At 43.2% G+C, this 19,455-nt stretch overlaps 1 protein-coding gene across 3 annotated transcripts in view; it reads right to left on the bottom strand.

Annotated features, from left to right (window-relative positions):
* The window catches only part of VPS13B (vacuolar protein sorting 13 homolog B), a 2,423,697-nt gene that overhangs the window by 1,248,211 nt on the left and 1,156,031 nt on the right, over window positions 1–19,455 (bottom strand). For all 3 annotated transcript variants that reach the window (XM_069220546.1, XM_069220545.1, XM_069220547.1), the window contains exon 24: window positions 2,194–2,414. In XM_069220546.1, coding sequence (XP_069076647.1) covers window positions 2,194–2,414 — 221 coding nt within the window. The remainder of the gene's footprint in view (window positions 1–2,193; window positions 2,415–19,455) is intronic.

Below are 19,455 nucleotides of genomic sequence, written 5' to 3'. Positions count from 1 at the left end.
GTGCTTTTCCTCACCAAATGAGATCCCTCTAAAGTACATGAGCATCAGAACAATGTGGGAGAGGAGCTTCCAACCACAATTTTAGCTTATCTTCAGACTTGAATTACTGGAAACCACACATGGTGTGTAGGCAACCCTCACTACATTGTACTGTAAATGAATAGGTGCTTTCTGTGGAAAGGTTATCATTGCAGCTATGTGCACTCAGGGGTTACATAAATTAACACCTAGTTTTCACATCCACTGAACTTTGCAGAACTTCTGGAATGTGACGATTATTAATAAGTCCCGGGAGAACCATACACTAGTTCTTGGTCCTGAGTATCAGTGCTGCTGCTGGCCTGAATCCTGTCTACCAGAGATGGATCAGCTGGCTGTGTAATTTATGTCAGGTACAGGCAGGAAAGTCTTACTTTCTGATTTGCCCAACTAGTCTCTTTGAGACACAGATGTGCCAGGAACATACATAAGTGGCCAAGTAGCTGGGAGTTCCTAGAGACCCAAAGACTGTAGTGGACACTTCCGAAGCTACGAAACCTGCTGATTCTCCCAGCCAGATGCTTGGCTGCATATATTTTAAGCGAGATGTTCCTTTTAATACTTTTTTTATTTGAAGGAGGGTTTTCTTCAAATGTATTTCATAGTGCTGTGTGGATCACTGAAAATAAACATCTAACTTCTGTTGGAAGTCTGGGTGAAGTGGCTGCCTGTTCAATGAACATGAACCTCGTCTGACTGCTCCAACATCCTGTAGCCTAACAACTGCAAGACCTTACAGTATGAGGGCCTGTGAGCGAAAACCCGGTCATGGAATTCTGATCTGCCTGAGCATGCTGACCAGATATGATGGTAAGAGAAAAGTTTTCTGAAAGCTACAACCAAAGAAAAAATAACACAAAAAAGCTGAGCAGCACATTTCTATAACCTTGCAGAGAGGATCAGTTATCATGGATACCTTGCATCATCTGAAGCTTTTTCGATTTTGGTTTACTTCCTCACCGAGGTAAAATGTACCATGAATTCAACCTTGAATGCCCTTGTCAGAGAAAGACTTTGATCTCATCCCGCTAGAGAAGTTTTTACTCCAGAAAAGACACTAGGACAGAAGATCTTTACTGTTAATAGCTCACCAACGCTATCTAACTTACTGCATTCACAAGCTCATTTAACTTATTCCAAGGCCGGCTGAAAAGGCTGACTGCGGAATTCAGTTATTATTCTCACCAATTGTGCTGTTCTTCACAGGCTCATACTGATATTCATAGGGAACAGTGTGCTCTGTGGGCCTTCTTACTACTCTTTGGAAATAGTTAGACCCTTTTATCTTTTACTCCTTTTATTTTTATTGTCTTAGCCAACTGTTCTGTGGCTCTTAGTTAATACATTTCTTTCGATTAAGCTGATTGGCCGTTTGCATTCTATATAACATATCTCTTTTCTTATTGGTGTTGAAGCTTACCTACAAACTCCAAAAAACAACAAGGTGAAGCTTTCACTCTTAACCCACTCTACTCCCGGGTGTAGCCAGATTACCTATAATAAGGCTTTGCTTTTCAGTATGTTGCTGGAGTCTGGCTTTAGCTACAGTGGTTTATGGGCACTCAGCTCGCTAGATAGATTTCTAACGATCTGCTTTCCTTTAGAAGTGTTTTTTCGGAAGTACAGTACACAAATACACTAGCCAAATCACTTTAAAATATCTGAAGCTAAATCTGTGCAAATGTAGAACTGGCAGATTAACCTACTCGGACCTTTTCTACGGTAGCTAGAATTTGCTTACATGTAATTAAAGCACATGGCAACACATTTTCAACAAACTCTAGTTTCACCTGAACGCTTTCCACGCTGTACACAAGACAGCAAACACAACCGCCTTCACCCTGCAGGTTGCGAGCAACTGCACTGCGATGTTTCAACACTTCCAAGCTGCACATCTGCAAGTGATTTCATTCCATCTGCCAAAAGATGCATTTGTGCTGTGCCAGTAACTTTTTGGGAAGGGTTTACATTTCAGAACCTGAGAGTACATCAAAGGAACTCTTAAAGCAGACAGCATCATCTTCATGACCCAGCATTTAAAAAGAAACTTTACCATGTCTAAGGGAATAGGATGTCCCCAACAAAACCCAGAACAATGGCAGTTAAATCGAGTTATCCGCAACGTCTGTTCATAAATCAGTTAAATGCACTAACCTGGGGGTTGGAGCATTTTATTTCCAATGGCTCGAGGTCCACGTGCAGACAGACAACAAACGAGTGTCTGGATTCAGGGCCAGAGGCTGGAAGACCATGTGAGGTGACGGCCAGAGTGGAGGTGCAGCCCATGGGCTCCACCAAACTCAAGGTCACCTGCTGACCGAGCAGAGTGTACACACTGAAATGAGTCAAGTTGATCGTCCAGGGGAAAGCATCACCTGGCGGGGGAAAAGAAACCAATAAACTTTACGATTTCGGACAATATTAACAAAAAAAACATATCCATGACCCAAATGCTGCAGAAGTAATTGTATAACCTCAAAGCAAAGCCCATTTTAGGGAGGCTCAAATAAAGTATCTTGAAATATGAGTGTCTCTCTAAATAAACACGTAAATGCATCAAAGGTAATATATTTAATTGCTATGCTTTTCGTCAAACACATTTAGTATGGGCTTTACCTTGACTTTGAGATGACCCATTTAGTGAATAAACCACAACTTCTGTTACACACTTCAACGGCACAGCTTATTCCTAACCGGGAGGACGTATAATGGACAGCAAAACAACTGCAGGGCTTGTGAAATGACCGCACTGTGGCAGACGGTCTTTCGTGTTATTAAAATAGCACCACCTCTGCTGGATCTCGAAGGACCAAAGTGCCAAGTAGGATCCGTTTTGGTATCTATCAGGATTGCACGTAGTGCTTGCTGCGAAAACGATTTGCTCTTCTTAATGTTATGCTTTCCAAGATCCATTGGCTAAGCAGATTCCATACTTAAGAGCAAATAGTGTTCACCAAAAGCGCAGTGGCATGTTTCCCGCCTCCTGGAGATGCAGGCTAATTGAACGGATATCAGGTAGGGAGCAGCTCATGCTTGGGGGACAAAAATAGCTGACATCATGGTTGCCTCGGCATTGATGCTGTTCTTCAATATCAGTATTTTAGCAACCACTGGATTTCAAAGTCTATGTCTGTGTAGTGTAACAACTTTCAATGAGCACGGTTCGGTTTATTAGCTACACCTACTCTATCTTGCTATACTTCATAATCTTTTGATAATCACAGGGTCTTTTTTTTTAGCAAAATGTACCGCATTAACAGCTTGGACTAAACCCCAACAACGTTGTTTTCTATTTATAGACTACTTAGTATAATAGCCTGGAAGTTGTGCGGATCTCTGTGCGCTGGATAGTATAAAGAACGATGCCCCAGGTACTATGTAGTACATGTTGCTTCTCAGCCACTTAGTGTGGGTTTGCTGTCAGTCCAAGTTTGAGGTTTAATACTGGATATTCAGCAGTTGGTTTTGGATCCTGACTGCCGGTGCTGCCAACGGATGCTCCACCGATGAGAAGTCTGGGGAATACTTCAGTTTTAATAGGGGAAAGCAGACCTTCAATGGGTCCTTCGGGTAGGTCGTCCACTTATGACTGCCTGTTTATTCAGACTATACTGTGGTTCATCTCGCGCCTTTAATCAAATTACTTAGTTGAACTCCTTCTCGACGAACAGTTCTTCCTTGAATCAAGAGTACATACAGCGCTTAATCTGGGGCCATGGTTGCAGAAGGGACCCACTGGCACATATTTTAGGGGAACGGAATTTATTTTACACCATAACAACAGTAAGAAACACAGAAAATACGGTTAGTAAGAGCAAAACGGGAAAACAGTGTCAGGGAGAAACCAGAGACGAAAAGGAAACCAGCAGAAGTGACACAATGGGAGCAGTGTAGTGTCTGAAAGAGGCCTAAGGTGGAGTAAGGACTTCACAGCATTTGTATTCCAAACCAGGACTTTTGCCAGGTGGCTTCCGAGAAAAACTAAGGGCCCTGGCACTTCTTCATTTTACAAATTAACCACTGGGTAGTTAGTCAAGAGGAAGACTTCAATCCAGAGTCGAAATCAATGAACATTTTAGTTGCCATCATCAGTGTTTTTATTTTAACTGCGGTCAACTGGGCACAAAGACTGGATGTTAGTGCTCTGGATGAGGGTTAAGTGAAGATTTAGGCCGTGGTAGAACTTGGGGCCTTCACTACACGAGGCCTGGCATATGGGGGTCCGTACCTTCTTCAATTAGGAGGCAGTGGAAGGTTTTGAGAGATTTGCAACTATTCCCAGAGACCCACACTCGACTTTGCTATTTTAATTAGTACTTTATCTAGTTTCAGTTCTGGTTCTTGGACATGCCTGCACACATCAAGCTAAAGGAAGTAAGTCCGGAGGAATTAGGACCATGGCAAGGTCAATAGGTCACTGTTATGGATCAACAGGCTACTTAAATTGATAGTTTCTGCCCTTTACTACTAAAGAAAATCTTGCCATCAAAAAAGATAAATAGGTTATTTACTATATGGGAAGGGCAAGTGAGTGCACAACAAGGCAGTGAAAAACTCAAATAGTGTCGGAATTAGTAAGCACACAATTACTGTGGAGAAATGGGTATGATCTTTGAGTCCAGCACAAGTCCTAAACCACATATGTCTTTTTACTAGGAACCAAGTACCCCACTGTAACACTAGATTCTCTCAGGGAAACGAAGCAAAGCTGTCCAAAGATTACTCAGGAGAGAGCTGGTGTGGGCAGCACTCCAAAATCATTGGCATGCAACAACACCACTCAATAAATACTTGTCTAGTCCATGTTTATTCTTTTGAGAAGGAAACATCTTTAATTACACACAACACTAAAAACTACATGTTCAATTAGACCTATACATGTAAGGTAGAAGGAAATACCTTTGGTGACATCATCATAGCATAAAACACCAATAGCAGGCCCTGAAAAATGTAATTGTGGTGGGGTCCCTGTCTAGCTGCAGGCAACCACAAGGAGGAACATTCAAATTAAATTCCATGCATATTATATGAGCAGATCTCCAGCTGCTTTGTTTGCCTTTCGTGAACTTGTGCCAAGTTACTGTGTCTTTTGTTTTTCTGCGCTCTAGTCCCACCTGGGCCACCCAGACCCTTGCTTCTTTGTGCAGGTAAGAGTAGATGATGGCAGGGGGGCGTGGCTTGGCGCCATGGCGGTAGCAGCTTCTTTTTGAGGCTCCCGCCTTTCTCTCCTCGCCTCCGGGGCTATAATAATCAATTCGGCTCCAGATTCCGCACTGAAGGAGCGGAATGCGTGGTGACCCCCGGACTACTGATGTTCGGCTTCTGACCCCCAGAAACTGCCGATTGGGCTCCAATACGAATGGGCTAGATGCAAATCGGAAAAAAACTCAAGGGGACAAGATGGCGGCAGCCATGCACTCCGGAACCTGGGCGGCCGGGAACACACCCTAGGGCAGCACCTCGGCTGACTGAGAGAAACACGGAGACCTAGACCGAACCATACTGAGCCAGAACAAGTAGAAAGAAGGAAGAAATCGACCAATGGGCAACGCTGGAGGAGACGGCCCGGCACAGCGGTGTCGTTTTAAGAGGAGGCCTGGCGCCAAGAGGGGATCGAGAGCGCAGCAATCCAACACAGTAAACCGTGATAGGCTCACTAGGGGGAGATGGCCCGGGGCGCTGTAATCTGGAGACCCGAATAGCGAGAAAGCAACCAAAGGTGAGAAGGGGCCTGACGTAACAAGGCTGAAACCTAACGAGGCTGAAACCTAGCGAGGCCGCTTAAGAAGGGGTGGGAAATCGGCCGGACCTATGATACGGGGAACCGGAGCAGAGAGACGCCTCCCCAAGCCAGAACAGTGAGAAACGGCCACTAAGAAGACACCGACCTAACAATATCCAAATCAGACATTTCTAACAGATAAATCGACTAGCGGTCGAATAAAGAAAGGGACGACGGGGTAACTTAAAAATACAGCCCGGCCACACGCATTACCCCTAAGTTCAGACAAGTAACACAGATTATTCGCCAATTCAGTTTAATAATCTAAGACATTTGGCTCAATAAAAGACAGGCCTCCACCCCCCAAGTGCCAGACCCAGGTGGGCCCATCCAGCAAATTTTGGAAAAACAGGTAAACACTATCATCGGCTCCATACTACCTTTACACTATCAAGTGATCACCAGCAAAAACGCCGCACTACACCAGAAATGGGCAAGCCAAATAGAAGGCGAGAAACCGATAATACTAGGGATATAGCAGACAATGCACCCACAGAACAGGAGGTTATGGGGAGATCTTCCTCAGCAGAGGGGGGAGCCACAAAAAAACCTACTCTACAAGATGTAATACAGGCTATCGCGGCCTCCAGAAACGCTCTTGAGATGAAAATAGACTCCCTCGCTTCGGACCTTACAGTACTCAGAGACGATCACCGGCGCCTAGCAGAAAGAGTGACCTCGACAGAAAAACTGCTGAATGAACTGGGACCAGAGCTCCAAGGCGCTTCCAAAGCAACAGGACAAATGGAGAAACGAATAAAAGACTTGGAACTGAGGGCGGAAGATGCAGAAAACAGATCGAGAAGAAATAACATCAGAATCATGGGACTACCGGAGAAAATCGAAGGAAACAACATGGTTTACTTCCTTGAAAAATGGCTGAAGGAAAATATAGCGAACGAGGGACTGTCCCAATTTTTTGCAGTGGAAAGAGCACATAGAGTCCCAGCACGTCCTCCTCTGCCGGGCGCTCCTGCTAGACCGGTGGTGGCCAAACTATTGCACTATAAAGACAGAGACCATTTACTCACCCAAAGTAGGAAAAAGGGAGACTGCTTACTGGACAACCAAGTGATTCGGATCTTCCCCGACTTTTCGCGAGAAGTATTAAGGCAGAGGGCTTCTTTCAGGGAGGCTAAACAGAGACTCAGAAATTTAGGGGTACAATACGGCCAAACTCCGAATAATAACCACAACAGGCACACAGTTTTTTAACTCGGTGGAGGAGGTTTGGAACTGGATGGACAAGCAACATCCCAACGAGAAACAAATTAACCTTGAAAAACACTAACTAAACCTTAAAGGAAAAACTAACAGCAGAAACACTACAAGGCGCACTAGTCCATCCCCTCTGGAGATTTTAAACGACCGTCAAAAAGCAGTGGAGGCAGCTGCGTCCCTCGGCTGTTATGAACAGAGCTCACCTAAGCAAACGCATAGTGACGTAAATCAATCAGACTCGGAACATGAATCAGATTTGTCACTGACGCCTAACCAAAAGGGCCCGGATGTAACCCCAGGGACGTCAGACACCATAATATGAAGTACATCCTTGAAGCACAAACAGAACTCCTGGGAAATATGATGTATGTAAACCTCTGGGACAACTAGGCGTACACTCACAGATTCTAAAACCGAATTAAAAGTATGCAAGAAAAAACTAACTCGCTGACGCCCGATAATCGAAACCCTGGAGCCGCAGAATTTCAGTCCTTCTTCCACCCGGAGGCTGAGGAGAGATCGCCTTGCTGAGCTTCGGTTTGCTAACTGAGGCACCCCCCCACGTGGTTGGACAGTTGACTTTTTCTTTATTTCACACAAGTTTGGGCGAGAGGGGTTCGATTTTTGTCCCAGGGATGGGGAGTTGGGTATCTTTTATGTTGGGGAATTTACTAGGGTTTAAAATCGGTCCGAGAATTACCACAGAAAGTGCAAAATGGAGCAGGGAACAAGAAATTACCAGGGAACCTATCACACTACTAGGATGCCAGGAATCACCCCCCAGTAGAACCACAAAATACTACTATGGCTACACCAAAATCGTATAAGGTCCTTACCTGGAACATCAGGGGTATGAACTCTTTAGTCAAGAGATATAAAATATCTTCTTATTTGCAGAGAAGGGGTATCCAAATAGCTATGTTACAGGAAACTCACTTAACATCGAAGGAGGGCAAAGCCTTACAAAAAAGATGGAGAGGTCAGGCATTTTATACTACTTATTCAGCATACTCGAGGGGCACTCTGATTTGGATTCGAGCAGGGGTCCCATTTCAGATGACAGATAGCCAGGTGGACCCAGAAGGGAGATTCGTAGCGATCAAGGGCAGACTGGAGGGGAAGGACATAACACTAATCAATGTATACGCCCCTAACACTGGACAGGGTGACTTCTTCACTCGACTATCCAGTACACTAGCAACATTCCTGCAAGCACCGGTAATAGTGGGTGGTGATTTTAACTGTGTAAGTGACGTAAGTGCAGATAGATCACATTCTCCCCTACCACGCTCTCCATTAGTGAAGATAGCTCAACAGTTCACCACATGGCAGGCAAATTGGGGCCTCATCGACACCTGGCGTAAACTACATCCTAGCGCCAAGGAATACTCCTTTTTCTCTGCCCTCCACGAGCTCCATGTTAGATTAGACTCCTTCTTGTGCTCGCCAGACATACACTTACTTGTATTAAACACAGAATACTTGTCTCGCACAATATCCGACCATAACCCCCAGTTGCTGTCATTAGGATGGGGGTCCTTCACCCCATGCATACCCACATGGAGACTTAAACCCGAATTACTAGAAGACCCCCCTTTCCGAGATGATATCCGACAAGCCATAGAACATTATTTCAAAGAAAATAGCAACTTCACGACTAGCGGACTGATAGAATGGGATGCCTTTAAAGTAGTAATAAAATAAGAGGGAGATGCATTGCTTAAACAGTAGGGATACGTAGGACCTTACTAGGAGAGACTGAGAAAGCCGAAGATGTATTAAGAGAAACAGAGAAGAATAGACCTGGAAACCCTCATTTACAATCCCAACTACAGGAAGACAGATCAAAAGTAACACACTGTGTCGAACGTCTCAGATGCTTCGACCATAAGCAGTATCTCGCAAGAGTGCATGGCGAAAGAGATAAAGCGAGTAAACTGCTCGCCTGGGTAATATCGCAGTCAGAAAAATCCCCCCCTATAATGAGCCTAACCACAGGAGATGGGACCCAAATACACGACCCGAAACAGATTAATGCCCAGTTTCTGGCCTTTTATGAATCACTATACCAAAAAAGATCTAACCTAAGTAGAGACCTAACTGAGCAATACCTATTAACATTAAACTTAAAACCCTGGGAACCAATAGCCACCGATACACTAGAAGGAAACATCACACCAGATGAGATCAAAAGGGCTGTGAAAGACTTGGCAAGGGGAAAAACACCTGGAACTGACAGCCTGCCTGCCGAATTTTACAAAACTTTTGCTGAGATACTCGCACCTAGCTTGGATTTTTTTTTTAAATGCGCCAAGGATCAGGGCCTGAAACTACGAGGGAAGCCATTATAGTGCCGCTGCTCAAGCCCGGCAAGGATCCAACTGGGATGGGGGCATACAGGCCCCTCTCCATGTTAAACCTCGATTACAAGATACTTAGCAAAGCCTTAGCAACCAGACTCCTTCCTCTGATGCCTTCTTTCATTCACCCAGACCAAGCAGGCTTCATTCCAGGCCGTAACACAGCAGGAAATATATGCAGGCTCTTCTCAGTCATGAACGGAATAACCTCCTCGACTGAATCTCCGGGCATATTGGCAGTAGACATTGAAAAAGCCTTTGACAGCCTAGAGTGGGACTTCCTTTATAAAGTTATGGCCCAAATGGGAATTGGCCCTGATTATATCGCATGGGTGAAACTGCTTTACACTAACCCGGCAGCTAGAGTCCGTACGGGACGTATTATATCATCCAGGTACGCAGTGGAACGCGGGACGAGACAGGGTTGCCCCCTCTCCCCCCTATTGTTTGCTCTAGCCATGGAACCTCTGGCTGCGGCGGCCAGGGCGGGACAGGGAGGACCTGGAATACTGATCGGAAATGTGAGACATTTCATAGCCTTATATGCAGACGACCTCCTGATATTTCTGGGTGACATGCAGAGGGATCTCCCAGTAGCTCAACTAATGCTGTCCAACTTCGAAAAACATTCAGGCCTAAAAGTAAATTGGGACGAAACAGGTCTATTCCCCCTAGTGAAACATCATCAACCCCCACTGACCTTGGGAACGGTTAGATGGATACCTGAAGGGCTTCCATATCTAGGAGTAAAAATATATAATGAAACTAGAGACATTTTTTAGGGAAATCTGGGCGGAGTATTCCTGCATTACATTCTGGCAAACACTCCCTCTTTCAGTGATGGGTCGCATCGCAATTTTGATAGTACTACCTAGACTGTTATACCATTTCGCGGCCCTTCCGATATGGATTCCTAAGTCCTTCTTCAGGGATATGAACTCAATAGCAAGCTCATTTATATGGGGTAGCGGCAGGAAAAGGGTGGCTTTAATAAAGCTCCAGAGACAGCTGTCAAATGGGGGTCTAGCAACTCCTGACTTTGAGTCATATTACATTGCGGCTCAACTACAGTGGCTGGCACTTTGGATTTCTAACAGTCTGGTGCTACAACCTAATGCAGAGTCCTCCGTGCCACAGAAAACGAGACTGTTTGAAATTCTGCTGAACCCCACAAAAGAAGAAAAGCAAGACAGCTCAGAAGTGAAAATAATAGCTAAATGCTGGAAATCCTACTTGCACAAAACTAAAACTAAAACTCCCTACTCAGCAGAACTTCCTCTCAGCGCACTGCAAGCAATAACTCAGAAAAGGGCTGAACTTGAACTTAGAGACTGGCTGGAGGCCGGGGTTAATACGTTAGGCACATTATTCGAGAACAATAAGTTGAAATCGTTTGAGACCCTTAGAGCACAATATGACATACCGGCAAAACACTTTTTAACTTACGGGACTATAAGGGCTAGCATAGGCAACCACTGGCGAACAAAAAATTCTGAACCATCAGCGCAGGATATGTGCACGTATCTGGCATCCCCAACTCCCAAGACTAGGGTTATTTCTAATTTATATACACTGATTAGAGCAGATAATACAGCCCCCATTCCATACCTGAAACAACAATGGGAAAAAATCGTTAACAGAGATATCTCTGAAACAGAATGGGGACGTGCACTACACATCGCGGAATGCCAGATTTAAACTGATTAATTTCTATGTCTTGCATCAAGCCTACCTTACACCCGCCCGTATTAACAAATACTTCAACAAAACCACAGAGTGCTGTCCAAGATGTAAGACAATAGATGCAGAATTCAACCACATGTTTTGGGAATGCCAGATACTGACATCTTATTGGACTGAGATTTGCCAAAAATTATCCCAGATACTAGGTAGAACTGTGTCATGCTCAATTGACACCTGCCTCTTGCACATATTTACACATTCTACTAAACATAAAGCCTCGGACAGATTCCTAGACCTAGCTCTAACCCTGGCGAAAAGAGAAATAGCCAGCAACTGGAAAAACCCGGGGGGCCCTAAACTGACAAGCTGGAAAAATGAACTACTCAGGTGGGCTGCTGCTTAAGGCACTCTGCTACAAAAAGAAGCCAGAACCGGGATCAGACCTCCTGAAGTATCAGCTAACTGGGAACTAATAATGGAATCACTAAAAACCGAACTAACCATACAACATCCCCCCAACACTCCACAATAACACCCAAGTTGCCTATACAAATACACCAGAGCAGTCAGCCATCAAAAACAAAACATAGCTATCATACAGACAAATTCAGCAGACCCCTACGCATGCAAACTACCCCCAGAGACACAATTAAAGTAATTGAAAGTCTCCAAATTTCCTATTGCAGAAGTACCAGCATTGAATAAGCATTCGGACCGAGGGGTTAGGGTGGGAAGAGGGATGGAGGAAGGGAGTTGGATTTCGATAATACCAAATAAATAATGTTTATTAAAATTGAATCTATACCAGTTTAAGTGAACGAATAAATGAAACTAATGTGATATACAAAAAGATGGAGAAGAAGAAAATACAATGTAAACTGTTTTGAATTATGTATAAAATCAATAAAATTTGGTTAAAAAAAAAAAAAAAGAGTAGATGATGGCAGCGTGGGAAGGAGATTCCTTGCGTGCTTAACTGGTTTCCCGCCAGGTTGACATTGTCCATTGCAGACACAGGAGATGGCAAGGTTGTTTTCACTGGCGGGTCACAGAAGTGCAACCACATCATGGGCACGGGGACCAGGGAGGTGGAGGGTAAGGGTGTTGGGAGGTTGGAGACTCTTCAGTTTGCCATTACATTAATTTAATGTCCCAGGACCCATATCCCCTGTGACATTCAACTAATTTAATGGCAAACTGCCATATCTTAGTCCCAGGGAATGGAGCCCCTAGTACATCCTTGAGTAAGGCCCCAGTGCCAATAGTTGGATGGGGTCACCAGGGTCAAATGATGGCTCAGGGGAGGAAGGCACATCCCTCACCACCTGGGGTATTTTTTTTTTTTTTTTACAAAGAATCAGTGAAGTGCAGTGCAAAAGGTTTTTGATTTTACGGGTCACAGCTTCAACTGGTTATATCTTTGGCCCCACAGGGGTGTTCCTCTCCATTTTTGGCTTGTTTTGATCCTGGTGGCCTGTGTCAGCCTTTACCTCTGCCTTGATCCATGTGCTTTTCTTCTGCTAGTGGGGGCATCCTGCGCAGTCCCTTTGCAACCAGCCAGCAGAACACCCTCCTGCCTGCACTCATCCAGCCCTATGGAGAGCACCCACGGGACAGGGGGAAACGGATTCCAGGTCCTTTGCCCCTCTGGTCTTCAGACTCCCAATCTCCTAGGCTTGGCGGCAGCTGGAGTCAAAGTCTTTAGTACATCCTTGCTGGCAATCAGGTGGCTTCTCCTTCAGGGTGGGAATTCACGCCGTCTTCGTCGCATCCCAGGTCCAGTATTTTCTCAACTGTCTGTCCCTTGTGCAGGGGTTTTTAAGTGAGGGTGAAAAGTTCTAGATACAAGGCACCCACGGCCAATCCTCGGATGCCACATCATCTCGCCACTCCTTTTCCAACCTTCCTGCACAACATTCTAGGACAATCCATCATGGCAATTTCCAACTTTGTCTGGAAAAAGCTCCTCTGAGGGCCTTAGCTCTGCCCCAGCTGACATCACTGACAATTCATTAGAACCAAAAGTTCTAAGGCAAGCCCCTACTGTGTTGGCTCTAAAGGTTTAGCCCTCCTCTTTTGTTACAGTGTGCTTGGGCTATCCCAGCCCAGGTGCAATGTGACAAGCTACTTATCAGATACAGTTTTTCCTCCACACCCCATTCCTTTCCCAGGAACTGAGCCAATCACTGATAATTGCACCTTTTTTGTGGAAAGGTCTTTGTTTCCTCTACTGTGGCGCAGAGTAATTAACCTGGCCCGGTAGCAGGGGTGGGGTGGGGAGGTACAAAGGCCTGAAATCTGATTATGAGCTGAGTCAGAGAAATATGACAATTGCTGAAGTCCCATAACATGTGAGGGTTGTGTGTTGGGAACTGCAAAATCAAACTCAGAGTATATGTTACCCCAGTTTAATACCTTGCTGGACTGTGTAGTCCTAAATGGAGCAAAACTGCACTTTAAAACAGATTTCACAAAATATAATACAGCGAAAGAACTACAGATTTTCTATGAATGTCAATTAATATTACAAAGCCTACCCCTGTTCAGCACCAATCCTTGCAGAGTCCCTTCTGCACCAGGCTACCTGTGCGCAATTACTGGGTTGCCACAATGGTAGTCTCACATGCACATCCAAAACATATTCACAAGTAACAAGTTCAGTACCTCCTACTCTAGCTGTGCCCCAGTGGCCTTATCTTAAAAGGCAGACATTAGTGGTTACTATGCTCAGTGCAATTACTGTGAATTTATAGTGAATGAGACTCAGGTAGTGAGAATCATGACAGTAAAGGTCCAAAAAATGGGGAGTCAAAAGCAAAAAATCCTGGTGGACTAAGGGAGGGACCCCTTTCTTTAAAAGATATAGGACTGATCATGAAAAAAATCACTGCCAATACAAGTCTCCAAAACCTGATATGAAGTGGAAGGGTTATTTATTATCACTCAGAACCCTTACTGTTAAGAGGGCAGGTAACGGGCTTCATGAATGCCCAGAGCTGAGAGCAGCTCTACTGACATTTAATACTCCTACAATACTGGCATGAGAATGAAAACTAGTGATAAAGCTGTTTTCCAGTTGCTGAAGTAAATTGACTAGTGAGAGGGAAAGGGAAGGCTGTAAGCAGATAAAGGAAGTCCGTTCACTAACTGACCTGCAGCACTTGATAAACCTGGAAGTGAGAATACATTTATAAGACAATTACCAGATGAAACGTCTTGTAATACCCTTAAGTGTATTGGTTAAAGTCCTTAGATGGGTGGTATCACCAACCAGCCACCATTTACTTTTCAAGATGGATAAAGGAAAGGAAGCCCCCAAAGCTGATAGATGGCATCTCAGTACTAGTACTCTACCTATTCCAGAATTCACCCAGAACAGAGCTGCAAACTTGGCAGAATACATCAGTGTGAATGAACAATTAGTGAATACAATGTATAGTGTGTGGGAAGCACTTACTGTCTATTTGAGGTTTGTTATGAAGGAAGGTACGCAAATACAAGATTGTTGGAAAAGACAATTATGACACTGGTACTGCAATAAATAGAAGTACACCCACAGTGCCCTTTTTAAATTGCTTTCTTGCACGTTTTGACACTGTCCACAGTTTTGTCAATGCTAGATTCACTAATAGAAATATTCCCAATCTATGGACTTTAGTCCTGAAAAGATGAGATGCAAATAACATTTGTTTCTTTTTCTAAAAAGAACCTGAAACCTATTTAAAATGTACTTGGACTAAGTTATTCCCAAGCTCTAACAACCTTGATCTCCAAGCACTTTTCTCTTTCTACCTGCTGCTGCATTATCTACACTGCATTCCCATTCTTAGTCTTGCATTCTTGACCTTCCTAATATTGTAGCACTGAATAGTTAACCTGTCTCTGAGGCTGGCAGAAAGAAACTCTCAGTTCTTTTGACCTGGCATTTTTCTGTTTTTCTGCTTTACCTGCACACCTGCACTTTTGTTCTCTCGGCCCCCTTTTCTCCCTCCCTGGCATCACTAACCTCTGTTGTAATGAAAATAATAAATAGTTTACATTTTCCTATAACATCCTGTTTGGAAAAATGTCTTATGTACATCTGTCTTAGACTCGTTCTGAGTGGACAAGAATGTCTACATAGAACAAGCAGAATTTTAAGGTACTCAAATGCTAGGTTGGTGTGCTTTATAAAAACATAAATAAATATTAATTAAATACGAAGCGGCTCACGTGGTAACTGCCATTCTCACAGAAGGAAATACAGAGAAAAATAGGACACTAATGATTAGTCCTAAAGACTTCGAGCAGCATAGCAACCTCTTCTAAACAAAATTAATGATATAGCAGAGACACATTTAGACACCTTAGAAGGATCCTACAACTATGGGATACAACCTCTGAGGCTACATAGCGAGCAGACAACAAGTTGAAGCCCTTTAGCAAAATATGAAATGATAATAGATTCAATCACTGTATAAAGATTGTGGTAAATATGCAACAACAGTGAGGTCAAACACTCATAATCAGGAAGAGGAGGTAGTCTCAAGGAAGAGTTCAAATTACAATTGACCACAGTAATCCAGAGGTCTGCAAGGGATGTAACTCCTATGCAGCATTTAACGACCCATAAACTTTAGCAGAGTCAAAATCAAACTCCTATGCACTATACTTGCCACAAAACCTCCTAATGCATGAACCACAATTAGGATTTGTTTCTCCAATGTCATCCAGGCACAACATGACTTTGCAGATTCACATTTTGTAGAAGGGGTAGGACTCCAGAGATCAGAGGTTGCCCTAACCTTGATTCCTCAAGTTGTGTGGGGATGTGCAGAGTGTTAAAATTAAAAATATCTGTGGGTGGAAACAAACTCCTGGCAAAATTAAAACTGATCTATACCAACTCAATTGCCAGGCACAATTGAAGAAATTCTATATCAGATAAATGTTATATGTTGTTGCTGGAGGCAGGGGTGCCAGGTCTTACTCATATTCTTTAACCATTAATCTTAAAAAAGCATTTACAATGCAATACGTTTCACATTTTTGTTGAGTTAGAGCTACTGGCATTGTAAATTCGTAACTGGACTTTATTTGCCAAATAAATTGGTCAACACTGCTTCATAATTTCATCTTTTCCTGTCATATAATTCCAGTGACCCATCATTTAACTAAAGCACTTCCATTTACCATCTTACTCTATCTTAAAACATATACAATTATCATATAAATATAGAACGATATTAATGATCTCTGAGCAAAATCAGCTTTACAAAGATGACCAACAAACACTAATTTGTGGTAAAGTATAGGAACAGCATCACTCTCCTCTGCCACAGCAGCAAATAGTAATAAAAGTTGGCACAACTATCATGTATCACAAAGACAGTTGAGTACAAAGGCACAGGGCTCACAAACTATAAGTAATCAAACAGGCAATATTTATCCTCCAGTAAAATAATATGTTTCATCTCGTTATGATGTCTTCCAAATTAGTATGCTTTTTCAAGGAAGATGTAATATTCCTTCTGTTGTTTACAACTCAAAGTAAACTTGCCATGATAGCTACAATTGGAGTAAATGATATGCATATACAAACTGGCATTGTTCAGAGAACATTTTCCTGATGTGAACGCTCCCACTCCAAAAGAAACCACAAAGGACCTACCACTGAAAGAAAATCTTTACAGAATGTGGCGCTGCCAAACAAGCACCGAGAAGCAGCACTGCAGATGTGTAACCCTGGCATTATTAAGTTGGACCATGGCATTACTAAGCTGGACCACGTGGCGCCAAAAACAAAGATGATGCCTGTCATTTTGTTAAGGTAAGTATCTGAACAAAAACATAAAAAAATGCAAAGCAAATAGAAATGGCTGAAACAATCTTGGCATATGTTATGCATGAATATTATAACAAGTACGATGTTTTACTGTTTTGAATACAGAAAGAGCAAATTTGATTAAGTGCTTTTGACACACCCTTATCACTGAAATCCCACTGATCAGATCCAGACATCCGACATCGACAGAGAACAGGTTCTAAAAATGTAGTTCCTCAAGATGTGGCGACCCCCATCACAAACTCTCAGCTTAACTGTGTTCATAAATGACCCTCTTTACAAGGGAAAAACACTGTGATTGGACAGACATCATTAATGTTTTTACGTATTTAAAATCCTAATACATAAATGGGGATGCTAGTGCAGAATTTAAGTGGGGCCTTGTCTGCATCATTAAAAACCTGAAAAATAATGAAACAACAGCAACTACCGAGGAGGTCAGAAATCCAGAACAGCATAACTTGTGAACTGCAGAGGCAAGAGGGGCATTTGTGGGAGTTATAAAGCACACGCAAACTATAAAGAACAAGTTATTTACCTTCGGTAACGCCTTATGTGGTAGAGACTATATAGAGCCGCAGATTCCTTACCTAGGGAGTCACACTGAATCTGGAATTTTTTTTGTGAGCAGTAACCCTGTGTGTCAGAGGGTGGAATCATTCGGCCCCACGTGGCATCGTCAGAAGTGACATTCTCGGTGCCTATATAGGCACCACTAGGCGCACTGACATGGAGCACGGAGTCACGAAGAACACTGACCACTGGTGTGAAAACCTAGTGCCCTGATAGGGAAAAAGCCATGTCCCAAGAAATCTGTTAGTAAAGTGGGGAGGATGGATGGGTCTGTAAGGAATATGCAGCTAGGTATAATCTCTACTAGTAAGGTGTTACCAAAGGTAAGTAACTTGTTCACCTGAAAGAGACTTCTAGCCACAGATTCCTTACCTTAGAATAGATAACCAAGCAATATCATCCCTAGAGGTGGGTCAGCAAACCAATTTCAGTTGAGGAAGTCCTGCAGGACAGAATGGGCAAATGCCTATCCCAGCGGACCTGACTGCCCAGACAGTAATATTTTGGAAAAGTTTGCAATGAGGCTCATGTTGCTGTCTAACAGATTTCCAGGACTGGAACGCCACAGGCTAGCACAGTGGCCGTAGTTTTAGCACTGGTAGAATGAACTTACAAACTCTCTGAGGGTTGCTTTTTGGCTAATGCATAGCAGATCTTTATGCAGAAGATAATCCATCTGGAGATTGTCCATTTTTGCACAGCCCATCCTTTCTTGGCTCTGACATACCCCATGAAAAGTTGTGCATCCACCTGGAACTCTTGTATATGTGCCAAGGTAGAATGACAACGTTCTTCTTGGGTCCAGACGGTGGTGTCGCTCCTCGTCCTTGGAGGTATGAGGAAAAGCATAAGAAGCAGGCAAGGTGATAGACTGGTGAAAGATCGCTTGAACACAGTCTTCTTTGTAAGAAGCAGGATCTTTAATATAAGATATAGTTATACAAGAAACACCTCAGCCTACAGCTAATCCTTCCTTCGTTCTCCTTCTGCCTCTCCTCTCCTCCAACTGTCGCTGTCTCCAAGGAGACTCCAGCATTCTGTGTCAATACATTCTAGGCCTAGAATACCACACATCTTCCCCTTATTAACCAAAACTAAACATATATATATATTTTTTTTTAACACAATACAATAAGAAATAAATAACTAATACAACTATACCATTCACACACATTGTTACACCATTACTCACATTGTTACATAGATTTATACAAAGTCCACTAACGATTTAGGACGTCTAATGATCCTAGAGCTCTTTCTCATTTTGACATTGTCATCTCTTTGTTCACTCTTTTTCCCATAACTTTTCACAGATACATCTTCCCCCACCCCAGTGATTTTTACCACTCTCCCAACATTCCATATCCTATGATCTTCAGTTTTTACAGCATTCTTCATGACTTTTATCACTTTGAGGGGAGAAGAGAATTTAGAATGACTATTAGACAGACCAAAACGAGGATTTCTTACTTTGACAATATCACCTACAGAAATCTCAATTTTCTTTACTGCCTTCCTTCTGTCAAAATTGGCCTTTCTCTCAAAAGCTTTTCTAACCTCTCTATCCATTTTACTTTCTTTTTTAAGCCCAAAGTCTGGTTCTAAAGCTACTTTGTCATTCACCCAAGATGGACACATCTGTGTGTTAGGTTTTCTGCGCCTGAACAACTCAAACGGTGTGAGACCTGTGCTTGTATGAGGAGTCAATCTGTAATTCCTGATTTTATGCAAAATCTCCTCCTTCCAACACTTGTTATTAACAAGAGCCATTTGAATAGTTTCTTTTAGTACCCTATTTAATCTCTCCACCATACCATTAGTCTCGGGATGATAAAGAGAGGCCCTCTTATGTGTAATTCCCTTGTCACTAAGAAATCTCTCCATGTCTCGAGAGACAAGCTGTACACCATTGTCCGTGAGGATGGAAGATGGGAACCCTTCCCTATCAAAGATTTGATTAAGGAAGTCTATGA

The sequence above is a fragment of the Pleurodeles waltl genome, chromosome 2_2, assembly GCF_031143425.1.
Source record: "Pleurodeles waltl isolate 20211129_DDA chromosome 2_2, aPleWal1.hap1.20221129, whole genome shotgun sequence".
NCBI lineage: Eukaryota > Metazoa > Chordata > Amphibia > Caudata > Salamandridae > Pleurodeles > Pleurodeles waltl.
The sequence above is the reverse complement of the archived record's forward strand: the minus strand, read 5'-3'. Positions and strand labels throughout refer to the sequence as shown.